Source organism: Mastacembelus armatus, chromosome 6, assembly GCF_900324485.2.
Source record: "Mastacembelus armatus chromosome 6, fMasArm1.2, whole genome shotgun sequence".
NCBI classification, from domain to species: Eukaryota; Metazoa; Chordata; class Actinopteri; order Synbranchiformes; family Mastacembelidae; genus Mastacembelus; species Mastacembelus armatus.
The window spans coordinates 3,479,818-3,502,806 of record NC_046638.1 but is presented as its reverse complement, the minus strand read 5'-3'; the positions used below and the strand labels follow the sequence as shown (position 1 = coordinate 3,502,806).

The 22,989-nt window shown below is 41.3% G+C and overlaps 1 protein-coding gene across 1 annotated transcript in view; it reads right to left on the bottom strand.

The window, feature by feature from the left end:
- insc (INSC spindle orientation adaptor protein) overlaps positions 1–22,989 on the bottom strand; it is a 37,184-nt gene that overhangs the window by 9,784 nt on the left and 4,411 nt on the right. Inside the window, exons 2-6 of the mRNA XM_026311544.1 lie at positions 11,165–11,256; positions 2,730–3,096; positions 2,222–2,274; positions 1,993–2,116; positions 980–1,093 (exon numbers count right to left, since the gene is read on the bottom strand). Of these exons, the coding sequence (XP_026167329.1) occupies positions 980–1,093; positions 1,993–2,116; positions 2,222–2,274; positions 2,730–3,096; positions 11,165–11,238 (732 nt within the window). The 5' untranslated portion in view covers positions 11,239–11,256. The remainder of the gene's footprint in view (positions 1–979; positions 1,094–1,992; positions 2,117–2,221; positions 2,275–2,729; positions 3,097–11,164; positions 11,257–22,989) is intronic.

The following is a 22,989-nucleotide window of genomic DNA, read 5'->3' as shown; positions in this document are numbered from 1 at the left end:
ATGTTGTAATGTTATTAAGCTCCACCCATCTGATGTTTCCAGCAGGATGAAACCTAGATAATAAAACCTCAAATCTACAGTTTGGAATCATATGCCCAATGATTCCTTGCTATTTATCATGCTACCTGCTTCAGTGCCATACTTTTTAAAATATCAGGTCTCTACCCGAGCATTTAAATAATCTTTGCTGCTGTTCAAAAGATGTACATGAGTACGGTCAAAAGGCTGCAGACAGTAATAACAACAGCTCAGATAGATGCCAGATGTTATGCATTACTGTATAAAGGGTGTGAGAAAAGACCTGTGGAAGCTCATTTTTTTCAGTTAGCAGGTGGACAATGTGCATAGGTAGACTTAAAGGTAAAGGCGGCTGAACAACGTGTATTTGTGATCAGTTCTTACTCCCAGTGGAAGCTGACACAAGTGATCTGACAGTCTGGGAGCAAAGAGGTGTATGAGGAGGGGAGGGGGGCATCAGGAAGAGTCTTATCAAGATTATTCAGCTAAACTAATGGTCAGTTGAGACTTGCTGTCTGGACTGTCTTGTCTTATCTCACAGTGGAATAGCTTTTTAGGGGCTTGTATAAAGCGATAGCTGCATGTCTGCTGCTCTGAATGATGAGCATTGGATTAAAGGTGGAGCTGAACATCACAGGGGTGTGTCTAGAAAGAAGAAAGGGGCGGAGATGTAATATCAAAGCTGCCTGTGGCAATGATTAGGTGGGAGGTCCGTATGAAAATGCAAACCTAAGAATACAATACATCATGCTGTTGGCTGGTCACTGACGTCAGGATGGCAGAGCTGACAGGTTTTTTTTTTTTTTTACACAATAAAATGCGTCAGTGGAGGTTTATCTCGGATAAATTTTAATGGGTGTCTGATTGTTGGATATAAGTCTGCACCCAAACCAATCCCATTCAGCACAGGACTGAGATAGTACAGAGTACACTACAGAGTACACTAGTATGTCCACAGTACCTTGGCAATGATGCTGCAGAGCTGAGGTCCGTCCTGTGTGAGGGACAGCAGGTTGCTAATGGCACTGCCGATGGTGTGAACACTGTCCGACGATTCAATCTGTTTGATCAGAACCTGCAAGAAAAATAAGCCAATGAGTCATTTCTTCATAGACCTTTATATAAAAGGTACACAATCGACAGCTTTGCTGTCATTTTATAGAGATTAAGAGGATTTAAAGCACTGTTGAAATTATTCTAATGAATCTTTGTGTGCTACCAACCTATATATCCCAGTATCTGTGGGTCAAATCAGTGATTTGCTGTCTGCCATGTTATCTTTCGTGATACCACCACTGGATGGCAGAAAAATTCAAGTTCATTATATTAAAAACAAAAAATCTTATTCTTGTGTTTGATCGCAGAAGGTTGAATCATTTGGAGAATCTGTTTTTCTTTCCAGCCTATCTGAAACCAAACAGTCTATGTGCCAAGCATGTCACAGTTTCAGCAGTACATTTTATTTTTATCTGTAAGTGTGTCCAACTTAATCCTACACTATAAACACAGTGTATGTGCAGCAGGTGTTTGATTTTAAAAGTAGATCATTAGACTTATAAATAGGGATAATTACACAATGCAAAACTTCTTCTAGCAAACATTATTCCCTGCATAAGATCTCAGACATGAAGTGCAACCATCCATCATTTGGGTGCCTGTAATCATGGATTCATTAGGGTCAAGTACAAAAATATGTCTTCCATCCTAATTTACCAGGTTACACAAAGATGACGTGATCCTCATTAGTGCAGCCCACATAATACTGAACCTGTGTTTATTTTCCTATTCCACTGTTTAGGCCTGAATGAACTGCCAGTTGATTCACTGGCACACACAAACGCACAAAACCTCCATTAAACACACTACATTAAAGAATGTGGCATGTGTGAAAGTGTGAAACACACACAATTGTCCAAAGCTGAAATAAACACAGATACAAATATTAAAATATGATTGACTCAAACTGTTACACACCTGGATCTCATTGGCTAAGGCCATGTCAATCATGTTGCTGAAAGAATCGCTGACATCAGTGAGGATCTCGTGAATGGCCTCCCTCATGGATTTCAGGAAGAATTCGTCATCGGTGTGAAGACACCTATGGAAGCGGTTTGATGGGACGTTAACAAGTTCCACATTAATCCACTTTTCACAACGTTTTTTTTTTTTACGTTTGTGTATTTGCTTTGCAGATTTTTTTTACCTCTCTGTAATATTTGTCAGCTCCATACACTTTTCCAGGAGAGTTTTCTCATACTGCAAAAACAACATACACTGAACACTGATAAAACACACAGAATATTTCCCCCATTTAAAAAGAGGTGAGTCATTCACATACAGTAACATGGGAATAGTGTAATGTTGATCATGTTAATTCTGTTTTAATCTGGGGACACAACAGTGTTGTTCTGAAACTTTTCATCAACTTACTCAACACTGTGATCTGCCTGAGTATTGATCAATACAGATCTGATTTTCATATGTTGTGTAAATGATCATATACAGGCCTTGAAAGTGTGGAGGGAAAAATGTATTTTTGAGGAAAATCAGCATAGACAAATGTAGTAGTTTCTGTGTGTTATTCTCAGACTGATAATTTAATCAAAATATGATTGTAAAATCAGCTTTTTATCTAACGGCATGATATTATATTTTAACTGGTGTATCAGAAAATGTTAGTGCCTGATGAAAAAAACCTTTTCAACCTTCACCTTCTGCATCTCTGGTGGTGTGCTTCTGGCCACGCTGTATTCATGGACCAGGGAGCGAACATGGCAGTTTGCCCTCACCGCGGTGCTGTGGACCCTCTGCCAGCGTCCCTTCTCCAGCCGCTGGAACATCTTGCCGAGCTCGGTGCTGACCACCAGCGCTCGACGGAGGAGCGTCTGCAGGTTGTTTCTAGCCACGTGGTCCCCTGCACCGATCCCAGTGGCCACGATCAGCTCTCCCTGCTGGGAGTCCTCCTCCACCCCGATGGGCTTGGCCTGGAGGACGCACATACACTCCACCTCCGTCATGTGGCGAAGATCCTCCATCCAGCGCTGCACTGAGTCGACCTGAAGAGACTGTATCCGGGTGCTGTGGGAAAAATTAACACAGAAAAATAAAGCGTTAGCTGAGATCCAGCTGATTGTCAACCGGTTTAATAGCTGGATCTAAGTACCGGTTCTGTGTGTGGAAAAACCTAAAGACACAAGAGCAAGAGTGTAAAAGCTCAATTGTGTGTTTTCCTGGTGAACTAGGCATAGAATAGTAACACGGTGTTACAGAAGGTCAAAGGTCAGGAGTTTTGCAATTTTTTTTGAGAAGCCTGAGTTGTGTCTAACTCAAGGACCAAGTGGTTCTAAAGTTACCAAGAATTTTGAGTACTAAATCTGCCACTTGGCTTTGCAAAGTGTAATTGATCAATTCTAAGTTTCTGTCATCAAAATCAAATGAAACAGGTGCTTTAAAAGAAAATAGACATGGTACAGTTGCTGAGAGGTGAAAAAAGTGGCATCTACAGTCCTGTAAACTTTTTATAGTCCTTATGAATGCAAAACCCATACTTCCATTCTCTAAATTAATGGCACATTATAAAAAATTAAACTGCTTCACTCAGGTGAGAAACACAATGTTCCTAAAATCAATGACGTGTACTCAAAGTCAATTACGCATCAAAAACAGCCAGTTTCCTCTAATTTCCCACAGCACAGACACAGCTTTAACAGGCTGCAGCGAGCAAACACTCCTCCCCACTTCAATCTCTCCCAGCCCTGACCCTAATGAACAAAGGCTTAAGGGAGTGAGCCAGAGTCCTGCAGGGGAGTCAAAGCTCAGAGAAAGTGGACAGGTCGATGGCTACAACAGGCACCTCTGCTTTCAGTCAACACAGGTCTCTAATGAAGCTTCGTATTTTCCTCTTGGCTCTCCAGGCATTATCTGTGGGAAATGGTAGGTCTGGTTGATCTGGTCTGAGAGCAGCTTTGTGTTCACACTCTAAACAAAGAGAGTGGATGTAACGTCTTCAAGCTGGGTATTTGGTTTCAGCTTTTTGGGTTCAGCTTTTAGCCAGAGCCAGTTCAACAGGATTCAATCAAAAGATTCAATTAAAAAGTCACAAGTCCAATTATGTCAAATCTACTATCAGACCATACAGAACTGTGTGCTACAAAAATGAATGGTCAGAAGGTCAGAGGTTAATGGCTGAGGAAGATGAACTGCAAACACATGAAGTAAAGTTGCAACTTCTATTCTAATAATAAGAAAAAAAAGGTAAGATGACTTTACAAAAAATGTTTTACAATCCTCATGGGTTGTTTTTTTTTTTTATTGCCTGTGTGAACTGAAGACATTTACTACAAGATACAATTATAAAAACAGCATGAAATGATAAAATGCTGTCATGAGAAATATACATTTATGTCCCATCTATACCACATTTTAGAACTTCAGCAGCACACAGCACCCTCACTATGACAAAATCCAGAAAGCTGGAGTATGGAGGATATTCGGTCAATCATTTGTCGACTGAGGAGGTAGAATAAGAATTCAAAAGTAGTCACATCTTCAGGTTGCAGAGTGAGGAGGCTCATCAGTTCCAAACTCTCTCCAGTAAATAAATTTCCCCTAATTTGAAATAACAGACAGAGATGTAATTAGACAAGAATAAATAACTATAGTGAATCATGAATATTGAGCTTGTTCTGCTAAGTGGGGTAAATGGCTTCATAGTGATCATTGTGACTTTTAAAATATGAGTTTAGTTTAACTTTAGGCAATTAAAGAAATTAATTTCTCCTTAATGTCCTTTGCAAAAAAAAAAAGCAGGAAAAAAAATCATCTGAGTGCTGCTCCTATTTTGATTTGCATGTAAGAAAACCTCTTAAAAAACACTCCAGTTTCTTAGAGATTAATCACAGTGGTGAATAAAACAGTGACTGAAATTAGCCTCATAGTGCTAGATCACTGTCACAAGTGAAGAGGAGACTGAAAGAACCCTGTATTAACCCTGTATATACCACAATTACAATTAACCTGTTGTTCTGGGTTTAATTGCTGAGAAAAGTAAATATCAAGATTTGGTTATTAGAAATTTCTATTATGTTGTTTTTAACTGATGTATTTCCTTAGTGAGACTTCATGAACAACCAAATCAATCTTAGATTTAAAAGTGTGCAACAATATGCAGAATTCTCCTCATATCAGTCCCAATGTGCCAATTTCAGACCATTATCCACAGTTATATAACACCACCGAATAAGGATGAACCCATCTTGATTTACACACCCAACCAGCCGTAAAATGTTCCTCTCACTGCAGGGGAAAAAGATGATAATAATAGGTTTGTTTTCCAAAGGAGGGAAGCGTTGCACTTCAAATCGTAGGGAATGACAAATATTTACACGCAGGGCCAAGAGAGGGTCAGGCGACAGCGGCTCTATTATCCCACACAGGGATCCTGTGGAGATGAAGCATCAGTCCTTCTCATCTACTGGTGGCTGTCAGTAAACTGAGGGACGGTGGCAGCTGCAGAGATAGGAGCTGCTTCATATGAAACATCTTTGTTTTTGTATTAAAAAGATGCCAGAGCATGTTTTTGTAGCAGACCTGGAAGCCTATTAATTTCTCTGTTTGATGCCTTTGTTCTCTCTGTATTTAGAAACTAGAGGGAGGCAGTGTCGGTTTCTTATGTACATTAGTTCACCTAAACTAAAGTGAACTGAAACTACCATACTAAGTCAATCTAATTCTAAAACAAGATTTGTGAATGAATGTGTGGTTCTTCCACCGTAAAGTGTTTGATCCTACACAGCTGTCAATAAAACTTTATGGTACGCAAGAACTTTGAGTGTGACAGGGACACACACACACACACACACACACACATGCTGCTGGTTTTAGTTTTTTCATGGGATTTGTTGACAGTACACAGAATAAAATAATCTGTGTCAGTCAGTGGTGTTGTGACTAAACATATGGAACATAACACAAACAGAATTATATAACTTTCATATGAAGTCATGCAGAAATCTGACTGGCATCAAAAATGGTTGAATCCTGTACAGTCTTATATATAAAAGAGCAGGTTGGTGTGCTCAGTTTGTGTCATGGTGAGCTCACTATTCCTGTAACACATTAGGTGGCAATGATCACTCAGGCTTTTAGATCGTTCACTTCTGAAGTTTTCTGGTGCCCCGGGCACGCTGAGCTGTTGTGCTCGATAAGTCACTGAGAGGCTGCTGCTCTGACTGTCGAGGCCCATAATGGTCCATCCCTGAGCAAACTCCAGATTTATGAAAGAGAGGTTTGTGACTGCAGAGGCAGCCTCTGTGTTGACTTCAGGGTTAGGGTTACACTTGAGTTAAGTTTGAGGTCACGGCAGGGTAAGAGCTGGAGTTGAATGTTAAGAATGAGTACAAGGTTAGAGAAACACTGTTCATCTGTTCACCTGTGTTTTTAGTTTGCACATTTAAAAATATAAAATTGTATAATATTGCAAAAAAGGATTTTCGGCTTTTCTGAGGTGGAAAAGTTGGTGTGTCGATAAAAACAAAATGCAACAACATTTCCAAGACGAACAGGCTTGAAACCAAACAGCACAGCACCTGTTGTCACTCAGCTATGGCAGTTATTGGACAGCAGGAACTAATCTGTTCCTCAGAGGGGGTTGCTTATTACTAGGCTTCACATGATTCAGGTACTGTGTACAACACTTCACACATCATGAGCACAGGTTGAGTAATGTCTGCTTCCTTTTGTTCAGCCATACGAGGACTGCTGTCCCTGGACATCACGCCACCCTCTTCTTAACTGCGAAGTGTTTCCTACTCATGTTTGGAATTAAAGCGTAGAAGTGTGTGGCTCAGCCTGGTTTAATGACAGTGTGGTAAATTGAATCATGTCCTAAAATAAAAACAACATAATAAGATACAGATTTTTAAATTATGTTACTCTGCATGTACACGTACGGGTTTTATTGAAGAAAGCACGAGAAACTGGAGGAAGTTGTATGTTGGCATAGCAGAGCAAGGTAGTAAAAAATGTGATTAAGCTGAAACATTTGCAGCTTTCCCACCTTTGCTTTGCTTTGTACCATGTTGCCCCTAAAACTGACCTGATGTTCATTCTTATCACACCCTTCACTTGCCAAAATGTGCTAGTTATTTATAGCTACTTTTTCAAATGCTGTGTCCTATTTGTCTGTTTTCAAAAAGCTTTAATACACTTCTGAATTGGATGAGAGAGCAGCACACTCCATGGTTTGATTCTTTATGTAACTAACTGTGTTACAAATTTCTGCACTCATGGTACAGTGAGGAATGGGGGGAAAACCCTCACCAAATATTTTAAAACATCTGGAATTGTCCATGGACTGCATGCAGAATCACTGGCAGGGCAAGCGGCTTGTTTGGAAAAGAAACTCTGCAACATGTGTTAGTTCATGTTATTATTTCTGCTTGGGACCTGACTGCACAGTCGGGTCTAAGTATTCAGATATGGAAGTCATTTAGCACAGTATAAGCAGAAAGGAGCCCTTCACTGTCGGCCAGTGTCTGGTTTGCATGAATATCACAGTCTGATGCCTGATGTCACATATGAACAAATGGAAATCTTTCTCAATACCACAACAGAACTGCAGTCCAGCAGGGCAGAGTGAATGGAAATGTGGGCAGAATAAGCTTCAAGATTCTGAGGATCAGACCATTGTGGCTTTGGCTTCAACTAAAAGAGGAAACAAGGAGACTCTTGTCCCAAAAAGAATGAAAAATGGATGCTTATATACAAAGAGACCAAACAGAATGTTAATGCATTCCTCTTCTGCTCAAAACCAGAATATTGTTAAAGTGAACTCTGTTAAAAGTGCTTAAGCAAGAGGCTGCAACTCCACTGAAAACTTCCAGGTTTCTTTAGATACTGCTGCTTCACTGTGAGAGTCAGACAAGCTAAAAAAATGATAAAAGCATATGGCTGTTTTAAATGTGCAAATCACGCCTTGATCTTCTAGGTGAAGGTCAAGTCTGAGCTCCTACAGAAGTAGCGCATGGTAAGAGATATTATGGCCCCTGACTGGTACAGTTCAAACCTGGCAACTGGAGCAGACATCTGACTCCCAGATGTTTCAGACAGCCTCTAATGTGCAGCCAAGAACAGATTCACCTGAAACAGCCTGCTCTGAGTCTGTTCCTCTCTTTCCTTCTCAGGCGTTTGTCTCAGTTTATCCAGCACTAATTTAATTCTCTCTGGCGTTTGTTCTCTTTCTGACTCACATGCCTACACTACCACACATCTGGTTACATGCAGAAAAATACGAGGATTCTGTCCTCTTGCTGTCTGCTGATCTGTAGCTCAGCCCATCTCCAGCTGACTCTCTCACTTTAGTTAGACCTTTCTTTTCTTTCCTCTCTGTCTCACACTCACACCCTCACATCTGCAGACCCACACTTGTGCAACTTTTCCTATAAGGTTTGCGAGAAAAAACAGAAAGCCAGTTAACCTGAGCACAGTTCACTTACTCATCAACCTCTGTCAAACTGTAACCAGAGGCCTAGATTGTCTCGACATGCAGATCTGGGCAGAGCTGGTTCTGCTGTGGAAATGTTTAGTCAACATGTGCCTGTTGCATGTCTGCAGTTTATTTTAACACGGTTCAGTCATTTGACTCATTGTTTTGTGCTGCAGAAACGGGATTTATATTTAAGTGTATAAGGGAGACAGAAAAAGACAAATAAGATGTTTTCACGTGTGTGTGAGTGATTGCCTACGTGTGGCGTGACAGCTCTACTGAACTGACATCCAAGGGTTTTCACTGCACCTCTTATGCAATGCTGTGCAAGTACTTATAAACACAGACCTGTCAGAAGACATATATCCAGCTTCATCATCAGTGACTGAAACTTTCTCAAACACAGCAGCCGATGACGAGAGCCATCAAAAAAGCCAAATCAGCATCTGGCACTTGTATAGTTTTTAGAATTCCACAACAAAGATATAAATCACTAGTCTGCGATAAGAGTTTTTTGTTGTATCTCTAAAAAGAGAGTTTTCTGTAAGTCTTCTGCTTACTTCAAGACTGACAGCCACAAAGTTTCAAAAACACACAGTAGGTTTTGGATAAGTTTTCTTTGGCTTGAAGTTAATAAGACATGAGCAGAGAAACAACAGACAGTTACTGATGTTACATTTGAAAGATTATCCCCCAGTTTGTGAAAGGGGATGTTTAGTTAATGGTTCAGTTGTGCAAAGAGTCCAGTTAAGGGTTTTGTCAATGCTTGACAATGTAGAAGCAGAGTGCTCTGTTTTTACTTTAGTTTCTGATTGTTTGGTATGTGCCTCTTTTTGCATCTTGACCACATCTGTCTGACAGACTTCAGGAATCATGGTTTCAATCTCTGGTTTTTATATGCTCATGTACAGCTCAAAGTTAAAATCCAGTTGTGGAAAGATGTTTGCAGGTCATCTCAGGTTGTGGGAGAGAGTGTGTTTGTGTACATATTGTCACTACAGTGTTGACCTGTGCATCTGCTGCCTCTAATTTGTAGTTCTAGGATTCTCACTCAGACCAGTAAATATTTCCCTGGATGGATATGAAGGAGGAGAGGATGTGATTTGTCTCAGCAGCTTCACTGGCTCATCCTCCTTAACACACATATCAGCACAGTATCCACACAGAGAGAAACCTGTAACCAAAGGCATCCTCAGCTTTGCCTCTAAAACCTGACAGGGCGGGGCACTGGGTCATGGAGTGCATGAGGCACATGAGGGAGCTGATATGGCACTGATCTTCCTCAGATGATAAATATTGGATGGTAATTTCCACAGACCATCTAAGTTACATAAAAGAAATACAGAGAATAATCTGCAGAGATTCTACTTCACATTTAAAAAGGAGGATATGGTGCCCACATTTCCTGACCACAAATTCCAAGTGTTTGCCACGTCAATACTTATTTCAATGCTGCAGAACTATCTACAGTCTCCTCTGTCTGATTCTGTCAGACTATATGTGTTTAGTTATTTAGTCAACCTGCCTAATCAGCTGTCAGATGGGCACAAGTAACTCATGCCTGTTTTGTGTGTTGAAAAGTGGAAACCACGTCCATCGAGCACACACCGGCACCATGCCTGCACCCAGTGGCCTCAGCTGCACACTCAGTGAACTCAGTTGTGCGAGGTTCCATGTCATTTTAGCAAAAGTATCATATTCTAAAGAAAATCTGAAGAGACCAAAATGATAGTTTCATGTACGTGCTCTAATAAATGTCTTAAATGCAAGAGCAGTATGCGTGGTTTTCATTTGGAGCATAGAATTTAACGTGTTGAACTTTTACCCACATCTTCCAAATCATTAATCACTAAAAACCCAATCTGTTCCCAAGCAGCTTTCTGATGAATGCATCTCCTCATAAACCATCAAACACAAGTAATGATGACACAACTAGACCCTGTCACCACGGTAAACCTCATTCTCCTGCAAGAGCTGCCATGATGCAGCATCCCTCACACCACCACCACCATTACAGTGCATTATGAGAAGGAGAGGCAGGCCACAGTAGGCTGCATTATATGCAGCCCATCTGCAGATGAAACAGGAGGGCTATTTCTTGCTATCATAGCTATTATTACCAGAATTTTGCCTGGGTGTGTTTGTGTTTTTACATGTATGTGACGTGTGTGTGTCTTGAGAAAAGTGCTCTCGACATGGAGAATACAGAGAAAACATGAGAGGCTGTGTGAGACTCTTTGCTTTACCCAAGCAGGTGGAAGTATTTTCAGTCCCAGTGAAACTATTAACTGCACGTGTTGTGCTAATTACCCACAGTAATAATATTCTCCTTCCTGTATGTATAGAGATGTTTCTCATCCTGTAAAGCCACAGTGCATCAGACAAATTAGAGCTCTCTCCACAGATCATGCTCAGTGTCAGACACAATCTCCTGCACTCCTCATATCTGCATTTTTCATAGAAATGAAATATGTAATTTCTCAGATTTTTATTACTTCTTTGTTTGAATATACCTTTTTTCTTTACCTCATCCAAAACCTATTATGCGATTGTTTTTAAACAGGAAGCTTAAATGAACCAGGCCTGCAGTGTGAGTCTATGTGTGTGCGTTACACAAAGTGAGGTACAGGTCCAGAGTGGTCAGACTCTGCTCCTACTTGCCTGATCGGCGATGAGGAGACTGAGCTGCTCTGTCTGGAGCTGCTCTGCGGCGTCGCCATTCTGTCCGAGGCCATTTCACTTCAGCTCAACACCTGAAAGACCAGACATGCAACATAAAAATAAAAACTGTGTGAATGTTTTCCTTTATTATTTAGATAATGTTGGAAAAATAGTCTGATTTTTATCAAACATATTCATCTCAAACTGTGTCACTACACATTCAACATATATGAATCCCCCACAAACACATACACACTCCACATCCTGGCTGTGCTGCCCACCACTGCAGTGTTATCCACTACAATATCTCCTTATTGATCCGCCTCCAAGCATTCTATTCTTGCCTTCTTTTTTTTATCCAAGTAATTCAATTATCAATAAACCTCTCTGTTTTAAATAGCTGAAAGCCACTGGTGTGCCAGTGGAATAATATTTCTTATCTTCTAATTTATTGGCTGGCTGCCAGCCAGTGACTCCCCTCCCTGCTTCCAGTCTGAGGCTAAGGGGCTGACGCTCTTAAGTGCCCACAACTTTATTCCACCATTTTATTGATGTATCCCATTTGGATTAGTCCATTTTCAATCAGAGGAAGCCACAGACACCGTCCTGCCTCAGCCACCTTTTAGTTAATGATATCCTGCAGTCGCGTGGTTACAAATTAGCAGGTATTTACAAAGTGAGACTATTTCTCTGTCATGCACACACATGACCAGCAAGAGTCATGGAGCAGGTTTGAGTTATGGGATCAATCACGTTAAAGCAGCTGAGGCAAGAGGGATGTGTGATGGGACGTTACTTGTACAGCCCCATGTTGGCCTGTTTCTTCATTGCTGCAGTGTTTCCTGCTACAGTGACATAAAAACTGATCCACTGTGTAGAGTTTGACGATGGAGCAGCTCAGGCTCAGCGGCACATTAAAGCTGTTTTACTGTTTGCTTCAGTTGCTCCCAAGCTCTCCAGGTTATGTAATTATGAGCAAGAACAGAACTATTTGATGATGGATGAGTAAAATGAGGATTTCTTTATGGGCCATCGGTGACTAAGTCGGTGACTGTGATACACACATACTCAGGAAAATGAATCCTTGAAGATGCACAAACTTAGAGATCACACATAAAAAGAAAGCAAGGGGGGAGAAAGCATGAAGAAGATGAAGAAAGGAGAGAAAGCAAAGGAGGAGGGGGTCTTTTAACCGCAGTCTTGGCATGGCTCCTCCAAGGCCATTTTAGGAGAAAGCATCACAACAAAATCAAAGATTTACCAGTACTGTGCCAGAGCCATGGATGTCTGGAAGACTGACAGCAAAAACCCACAAATGAAAACTCACATATGTTATAGTGAGCACAGTTAGAAAGAAGTAGGCTATAGAATACCTTAGACTGACTGCGCTGCACCATTTATTACAGTAGAGGTGTAGATGAAATATATTGTCCCTGTAATTGAGCACAGGGTCACAGCCAATGAGACACAGATCCAGCAGATCCCATTACAGTGCTCTTCTGTAGATTACCATACGAATTGAGATGAGATGTCCAATCAAGCAATTCAGTCCTGAGCACTTAGAAGTGTGTCACTAAGTGCCATGTTAAGGACCATTGCACTGGAAGCGATCTCTGTCATTCTGCCATGAGTGGCCACCGACGGCAAACGACGCATGAAGGAGCAGAGAAAAGGGGTTTTAGTGAAACATCAGTTTACAGCGTCCTGTGTTTCTTTTTTCACAGCATCCTGAGCAACTACATTTTAGTTTTGACAGTGCTTTTTATGCTGTAATAACTTAACGTAACAATTAATAGCCAAAGCTGCACCTTCCTTCCATTAAACATTGCATTTCCATGGTGGCAGAGAGTCCGATTTTAAACATCCACCAGTGCATTAAGGCTGCAAGTGCTGCAGAAATATGAGTTTCCTGAGCAGATGTTCAACTGGCTAATTTTCTGGCTGGGCTCGATATTTCTTTTCATGTCCGAGCTGAAACCGGAGTGGCCCTGTGGGCTTCCCCACTTGGTTGCCATGGCGAATGTGCTGGTTGCAGGTAGGCCAAACAAAGGACACCTCTGTCTCGGCCTCATGTCACATGCCGGGTAAAAAAACAACCACTCAGTGAGTTGTGTGTGTTTATGGGAAATCACTAAGGTGTGCGATCCAGATTTGCTGCAGTACTGTATTTATTCTTTGCATGTGCCGAGGGGGGAGTTTAAATGTTGGTGTGTGCTTGTGCGTATGTTTCTGTCACTTGCAGTGTTCCAGTGATGCCTGTTCCTAGTTAGTGTCATGCTGACTCTGCATTCAGTGTAAGAGTCATCTTAGTAATTTATCGTCTGAGATCAGAAATGTACTGGTTCCTGACTGCACAGCTCACTGAGCCAGTGTGTACAGACCTCTACACTTGAGATCTAAAGGAAGAACTGGATTTCCAACTGTCTTACAATGATAAACGTCACAGAACATCCAGTACTAGGACATAATTTTGCTCAACAGTGTGTCCTGTGGCTGACTGCTTTTTCTTTGGTGACCAAAAATATATATCCTGTCACAGCTGATATTGTATTTTGGTTTGAACACCATTTCCCACAAGCCGAAGACACATCACCAGATTAATGTCCCTGCCTGATGCTGCGTTCAGGTCGTAGATTGCAGAGACAGGAAATGTTCATGTCATCAGACAACTCAGTATGGTTATATGAAGCCAAACAATGAAGCTCACAAAAGAGTAAAATATTCACACTGGTTGTTACAGCTTTGATGTTGAGATGAATCCTAGTACATCACATACAGTATTTTTTCATTAAGCTATTGCACCTTCCTAAAGTTGGGAAAGTTCTGACAGACATGTTTAAAAATAGGATTGAAAAGACACCCAGTGGTATCAGAAATGGTTTTCCTACACACGTCTCTTTGACGTAGCTCTAACATATGATATGGAGGCTAATGTAGCACCAACTTTTCATTGTGCACTGACATCAGTGTCTGCGCTCTCCATAACTGCACGATCACTGCTTAAAAATACATTTCCAGTCCTTTTTATAATTTTCTGTGGTGAAGCAAAATGCCTCTTGCAGATTCTGGGTAAAACCACAAAATGAATGCAAAAGCTGTTCTGCAGAAAACAAAATACCACACTTCTGTGGCTAAGCTTCACTGTTGTGCCAATTTCAGTGAAAACACAAGAAATCCAATTCTGAGGAGGAAAAAAAAGGAATAAACAAAGCCACTCACCATTTTGAGAAACTAAAACCACGTTGAATCAGTGTAATGGGGTTGACGAAGGACTGAGTCAGGCTGCGTGCTCCCAGTTTAACATCCTTATTGTTTCAATGCATTGTGGAACTGGTTCTTTATGGTTTGGCATTATTTCAAAACTGCCTGTGATTAAGAACAAAATGTTTCTTCCCCCCTGGAGTTGTTCTCATCTCACACACAGACTGAAGAAAGTCGTCTCTGGCCTTTGGCCTTTAAATACAGTGTTCAAGTCGATGGTGCCGGGCTGCTCATGTCCTGTCAGTGAGCTGGAGTCTGGGTTCACAGGAGGAGCCAGTGGTCAGACTCTCACCACAGAACTGTCATGTGGAGAGGAAAGCAGAGCAGGATGGGTACTGTATGGGTGGCTGGATGGGAATGAGCTGGAAGCAGGCTGTGCTGAGCCACAAACCCCGACATTCCCATCCCACACACAGTGGGCCGGCTTAAAGTGGCCCCTTGCACTTGGACAGAGTCCCACACAGGGCAGCAGATAATGCCTGATGTGAACTGCTACTGCCCAATTTGGTTTGGTGAGTCAGCTTAAGTTTCTAGTTTCAGGTTTCTAGTTTTCAAGTTTATTCCAGTGATAGTGAAGCTAAATTTACAGCATCCTGCTGCTGTGACTTGGCTTTTAAATTACACAAGTTTTTTCTTCATATTTTTCATATATTTCAAATAGTCCCAGTGGGAAAAACATGTCAGGAGTTTTAGTGTTATACAGTAACAGAATCCTCAGACACCTACTGAGACTTTTCTTGTATTTCTATGTATTGTTCCAATAGTAGAGTCAACTCTGTTGAAACAATAATGTAGAAGAAGCACAAAATAGGTTATGGCACAAGAATCAACTCATATGCCTCAGCCGTGAGAGGTCCTGGTTGTTTTGAGGGAACTACACTGTCTGTTAAAGATGTGGGGGCACAATACTAAACAAACCAGGTCACATAGGTCTAACATAAGCTAACATGCTTAGGTGACAGGATTTTACAACTTGCGTCTGATGATTTTGGTCACAGAATACAGTCCTGTGCAAAGGCTTTAGGCACTAAATAGAATTAAATAAATACATTAAATAAATAGTTATCATTTATCAATTAACTTCACACAAATTGTAGTAAAGGGAAGAACCTAAATCTGGCCAGTATTTGCAGCTCTCCCCTTTGCCCTTAAACCAGCAGCAGTTTCTCCTGTTACTTTGCAGAACTTGGAGAAGCTGCTGCTGTTCTGTAAATTCAGGCTGTCCCAGTGTTTCTGTCTCCTCCCATCCTGACTCCACACTGACCATCTTCTTGCCTCTGAAAATTGTCCTTTATGAACTCTAGTTGGTTCTTTATGGGCCTGTTGTCCTGCACAACGGGCTGCACAATAAACCAGGGATCAATCAGACACCTGATAGTGTTGTGTGATAAAAATCTAAAACAAAGCGCCTACAACTTGTACGTAGTATTGTACATGCAACAACAAACTGTTCAAAAGTCCAGACAGAGACATACTTTTCTCTCCAGAAACATCAGCAAACATCAGGCCTCGTCTCCATTATCTCGAAATTCTAAATGCAGAGCATTCCTCAGATAACACTGGCATGACAAACTTATTTTAACTTTGGCCTATGTTTTGCCAGGCTGACACTCAGCTACAGTACTGTACGTGTTTGGTCTATGAAAGTGAGTTGACTCTTTCTGTTTACAAGCACTAACTTGTAGCGTAGGTCTAACCACATATAAAAGTGGAGTTAACGTTTCCAGTTAGACCGAACACAACAAGAACACTACTGGAGAGACTGGGGATCAGTGACTCACAGAACCACAGAAAGTTCAAATAACTTTGCTTCTCCAAAGACTGAGAATCGACAAACCTTTTGTATTTCTGAGAGAAGTTTGCTCTAGTTCCCAAAGAGCAGCATGTAGAAATCAGCTTTGAATCATATCAATCACAATAAAACCTAAAGTTTTCAAAGAAGGAGAATCATATCAGATGTCCTTATCACACAGCTCCCACAGCACAACTATCTTCTCTGCTGCCCATTCTGCAACATATAAATAGAAGTCCACTGCTCCCATGCTGTGCTATTGTGCTCCAGAATAGAAGTCGCATATTTGGCCTAATGTTGGGGAAAATATCAACATAAAAAGCCGAAGGATGTCTAGTTGAAAAGCCAATTCTGCCATAGGATTGGGGTTTGCACATTTTGTGAGTTTTGGAACTGACTCGTTCCACTGTGAGAATAAGTCAAGATAATCCCAGCCACTGTTCACTGATGAAAGAATAAACACATTTACAAAATATTTCATACTTCAAACGTTGGATGAGGATACGTTGTAAATTGCTAAAACTTGATAAGTGACTTTCTTTCACTCACAGGAACATCTAATAAGAGTCTGCATCACCTGGATTTCCTCTGCCTACACACAACCTTTCCAGTGGTGTCTTAAAATACTACATCCCTCAGGTTTGACCTCAATCATTTCTGACACTGCATGTCAAAGGCAGTGGGCAGCTCCTGTAGTTAACTCCAGATTCTCCTAATCACTAAAGAGTTTGTGAACGACATAACAAACAGCAGTACTGTTTGCTGCCTCACATGTTGCCGTTTGTTTAGAAAGACTCCGTGGTATACAGAAACACCATTGTAGGTGTGTGGCTAATGATAGAAACCACTGTGAATATCTTGACGTGTTTCAGGGTAATGCTGACAGAGGCTTCAGGTTTGAGTATGACACAAGGTGATGTGTAGGAGGATGGAGAGGAAGCACCGTTCCCTTCTCCATATAGTCTCACTACAAAAAGTGGCTGTACAGTTTTCGGAAAAGAGATTGAAAGATTAGAGGAAGAAGTGGAGATGACGACAAACTGAGAAGGGGAAATGTAGGAGATTTGGGGTGAAGAAGGAAACAACACAGGATGCACAAACACTCCTGTTACATCATCGTTTCTTTAAATAGATGCAGTTTTCAGACCAAGAGTTTCATAACAGGACATTTCTTCAACATGAGATGACAAGTGCTTAGAGTCTTGGTTCAATAAACTTCAGAAAAATAAATATACAGTTTCATGTCATGGACATTTTACACACTTAATCATACTCTACTCAAATACTAAATATTTAACATAAAGTTGCATCCAGGAGTAAAACCAGACATACTGTTTCAGCTGTATTATTCAGCAGAAAATCTGGTTTGCAAACAGACATTAAAACACATAGATCACAAGAACGAAAACAACTAATCTAACACATACAGTACAGATGAATTTGTGTGTATACAGTGATTTCGTCCATAGTCCTTAGTCTTTCACCCTTACACTCACACACCTCATCCTACCATGAAATGCATACCCGCTCAGAAATACAAGGAGGAGCTGTAGATGGAGTCAAAAATGAAGACTCACACCTGTTATAGAGCAAAACAATGAGCGGTTCTATGGAAATCCTTCAGTGGCTACGGGAATAAAAGAGAGTCCAGCATGCTGTAGACAGTATATTGACAAGAGCTCAATATGAAACATTTATTTAGTGACTTTCCAATAAGCTACTGAGTGAAATAAGACTTGAAAAATACAAGATATCAGAAAAGACAGGTGATTTAGAGATTACCAGGAGGTTCTGGAGAGATGTCAAAGAGTCAAAGTGTTTGAAAGTTAAAAGTGGGAGAAGACGTCTTTAATGGATCATTTAAGTCTTCCTGACTTCAAAAATCCATGTGAGAGAAGGCGAGAGCAGGTTATTGCTCAGCATCTGTCACCATTTGCCACAGGAGGAGGAGAGGGACTTGCTTGACATTTGAAATACTCCCCCAGCAGTCTACCTGACAGCTGATCCATAGTTTTGCACCATTGTGCTTCTGTCACTCACACTATACCCTCCACCCAGGATGTAGAGCGGGCCTCAAGGTGCGAGAAGGAACATCTCTGGCCTCGGCAGTCTTTACAGAAACAAACGTTCTCTTTTGAAAACAGCAATCGGTCAAGCGATAGATTTTACGGCAAGCATATTCAGAATAAATGCTCAAACGGAAAAGTAATTTTTGTTGAATAGAGCCTTAGCCCCAACATAGCAACATTGTCCAACCTAAATTGCATGTACACACAGTCTTTAAAATGGTTCACTAGAAATTAGGCCACTTTTGGTTTTGCTCAGCATGCCTTACCTACTCTCTAGATTCTCTGCATGTACTAGTTTGGGATATGAAAGGTTTTTTCCCCAGCACACTCAGGACTGGACTAAATGGGGAGACTCCCTTGTAAGGCCAAAAACTGTGCAGTCTGTTTGGGTCTGTGAGCATTCCTTCCTTTGGCATAATAATATGGATGTTAATGCTCTGCAGTGGTGGGTTTCTAGGCAACCTGCATCACTTATGGAGATGAGATCAGACAGGGTCAAGTTGCATACACACACATAGACATGCATACATGCAGACCTGCAACCCTGACCATGCTCTGAGATCAGCCACTCTGTTAAATATCACGCTAAGAAAAGTGGACAACAGCAGCAGTAACAGCAGTTCCTGCTTCATTCCTCAGACACCAAAGGATCCTGGGACATGTTTCCCCAAACTAGATGAAATTCAGCTGCATAAATAATTATATTGCTTCACCACAAGTCTGCTAAAGTGAGCACACTGTCGTCTTGCTACTTTATGGTCAGCCATAAAAGTTCCTGTAATTCTCAAAAAAAAAAGATGATCGCAGCACCATACCTCCTGAGAGCTGAAATAATCCCAAATGTCATGCCAAGAGAAATATCCAAATGCATTTTAAGCTTCCCGGTTCCATTGACAGTTAGCCCATAAATAACAGAGGAATCAGTCGGAGCAAGAGACAGCATCCAGCTCTAACAAAAGTTCTGGGAGTTGAACTCAGTAGCTTTGTTAGTAGCCCCAGCAGGCCACAGAGACTGGAAATGGATCCTGATACAGGTTCAGGGAAGGGGATCGGGTGGGTACCTGACACCAGAGTGGCGACGACCAGCAAAACATCAGGAGCTGCTTAATAATGAATGAGTAAGGCCTGTAGAGAGCTACCACACACGCGCACCACATGGCTAATAGAGAGTCACAGTGACATAATTGGAGACAGGCTTACAGCGTGGTCAGGTAAAAGCAGGGTGTATGACTATAATCAGTCCCACCAACTTGACACGTTGCTAGCAAAGTGCTCTGTCATCGCCCTGTAGATCTACACTTTACACACAGCAGACTCTGTGTATTTAGTGCCAGTTTAAACCCAGGTTCCATATAGTCCCATAAAAGTTCCTTTTATACTCTTTGTTTTCGTACAATAGCAATAAAAAAACAGAAATGACAAGTAAACATCAAAGGGACTAAAACTCTGAAGGATCAGTCAGTTATAACTGCAGTGTTCAAAATAACATGATTGATGGGTGTTGTCATGTAAGACTTAACCCCCCCCAACCACGCCCACATCCGAAACAGAATATGATTGGTTGAAATGTATTTGTCGTGGCAAAGGAGAGTTGGAGCCCAATCAGAGTCGAGCACGGGCCAGCTGCAAGGAACAAAAGTAGAAACCACTTTTCTCTAATGAAACATCAGCTGAGTCATCTTGGAGCCGAGTAAATATCAACCAACACTGAGGTCAAAACCAGAGACAGAAGTGCATCAATTTGAAAAACCTGTGGTTGGACTGGCTGGGCCTTTGTTAAACCCAGATTAGGTCGACACAGAAAATCAAACCAAATTTAAAACCACAGTGTCAGCAGATATGTAGTTGGTGTGGAAGAATTTGTGCAAACCATCGCGGTCAGGGATTTTTCAAACTTGGCATCAATTACCTTCCCTTGAACAAGCACATATCAGAACATCATGAGAGCAAAGTTCGAAAATTTTAATTAGAACTATTGAACTAAGGAGCAAACACACTTTCACCCATCAAGTGCATTTATGTGATCCTGGTTTGAAAACCTTATCGTCCAAGTTAGAATGGAAACCAGGATATGTGGCATGTAGACACTTAAATAAGGTTTCTAATCATTCTCTGGCAGCACAGATATAAGTGGCTAACATGCTGGGGAATCAAGACACACACAGCTGCACCCTGACTAAATATTTTTGAAGAACAAGAAGAAGAAACTAAACAGAGAGGCTTACCAGTCTTAATTGGTTGTCCATATTGCACAATTCAAAGTCAGTGTCACTGCATTGCAAATACTGTGTCTTTTAGCAAAGCAGAAATTAAAGCGGTTTGGGTGATGGATGGACGTGTGTCACCTCAGACTGGAGGTTGCCTTCCATCACAGAACTGTAATTAATGGTTGTGTTTTATTAACTATAACCATGATTTCTCTCCATCCTTAACCAAGTGTTTTGCTGCCTAACCCCTTGTCTTCACATAACCATGTTTTATTTGCCGTAACCATGACCTTTCCCTAAACGTAACCATGCTCCCGTTGCCAGAAAGCTATAATTGATCAAATGTTTTACAGTCATCCAATTTCAAAGTGCTTGTCTGGTGGTGATTGGGATTATATTTTTACAGTTAATTCAGGATAATAAAAAGTTTTGTTCTTTGCTTTCTATGTGGCTAAAACAACACTCAACATCTCAATAAAGTATTTTCAATGATCTAGGCACATAGCAAGTCCACTGCATTTCCAGCATTATGCTGCAAATAGTGGCCAGTGTTTTGAAGTAAATCAGAAATTCTTGAAAAAGCTTCATCGCCAGATTCCAGGTTGGACTCCAGGCATGAGAGAAAAACAGTCCTTTGAAGCAGATTCCCAACAGCAGCAGGAGCTCTCAGTCCTCACCATCATTACACGATCTTCTCCTGTCAGTCACGCTGAGACTAACCTCAGCCTTCATAGCACGCAGCTCCTTCAGTTAGATCGAGTGCCCTGGAAATGGCATCAGGCTTCACATGTCAGAGAGAACAGGCAGCTAGAAAACATCAGAGTCAAGCACGATCTATATGCACAATTTATAGCCCGCTGTCTGTCTATCTACGTCCACGCACAGGCAACTATGATATAAACTCACGACCTCACAGCCAATGCCTGGATCATAAATAAACATTGAATGGATATTTGATTTAGACACAACGTTTGGGCCAGTGAGTGACCTGCCTCAAGGGGCCACACACAAAATGTCTCAGAAAAAGAGAGCAGAGAGGGGAGCGGGACATAAAAGTCAACTCCACAGCTGTTTGACATTAGGAGGTGGGAGTAATTTAGGTGGGCTGGGTCCGTGTGTGGGGGGGTTTAGGGGACAGGGGAAGAGTAAGAATCAGGGGTGGAGGAGAGGTTCAATGTCCACATCTGAGCCAAGGAACACAGGCACCACGTCAGGACAGGGTGGAAGGCGTTTTCTTCCAACTGTTATTACACCACAGAACTAAAGCCCCAGGGTAAATGGGACACACATGGGGTCAGTGTGATAAGTAAATATCGGCTGCAAAAATCGCATGGTATGCAAGAAAAGCTCCATATGTGCCCACCAAGCACACATGGTACTAGGAAAAAAGCCATTTTGGTGCTATTTTTCCACTTTGTACATATGAGTGTTTTCTGGATAATCAGATCTGGAAAACAGTCTGCCATGTCTCATTTGATATATACAGAACATTATTAGAACTAAAAAAAGTGTGATTTCAAAATGAGATATGCATCATTTAAAAGGTGTTACACCTATTCTGATCGGCCCTTGATCCTACACTTGACCTTTGTTGAGTTTAATTTATTTGCATTTAGTTGAAATAAACAAATGTGAAGGACATGATGATTTTCTCTAACATTAGTCAAACAAAACAGGCAATTTGAAGATGTTACCTTGGGTCATTCCATAGACTAAATAGCTTATTTAAAAAATAAAATAGCAAATTAATCAGTAAGGAAAATCATCATAAGCTCAGCCCTGGTTATATAAACAAGTTGAGGTCATTATTAACATGTTCTGACGGAGAACAAAACCAAAGGAGAAAAAGTTCCATAAGTTACTGTAGATCCCGTAATTACTTTTACTCCAAAAGCACCTCCTCTGAGTTGCTATTGTTGAGCTATGAAGCCGTATGAGTCAGGAGCAGAAAGTAATAGTGATTGTTCGAGGTTGCCCAAACACAAAAGAGAGAAGAAGTGGTAACTCCTCAACAGTCCCTAAGGTGCTTTGAACAGCATCAAGACGTTTCCGCGAGGAGGGAGCCGTGACCTTTCTGTCTTTTGTGAATCACACAGCAAACAGAAGCGCAGATGTAGTGAAGCCCACCATTTCCCCTCATGATCTCTTCAATGAGCCGTAACAAGGGCCACGGAGCAAATACATTAGAAAGCAGGCGAAGAAAAGAGAGATAAACAGACCGAAGCTCGGGAAGCCATGACCTCCCTCCAATTAGCGGATGGAGATGAGAAGAAAAGTAGAGAGCAAAGAAAAAGAGGTCAACACAAGAGAAGCCCCAAACTGAAGCTCTAATTCAACCAGTCTAATATTGATTTAACTTCCAGGCTTGGGCCCCAGGGTGGTTGCCATATTGGGCCCACCTACACAAAAATTTATACCTGCACTCTCCTAATTGAGTCCACACTCGGAAGAGAGAGGCTCGACTGAGTCATGAAAGCTATCGCCGTGATGTATCTA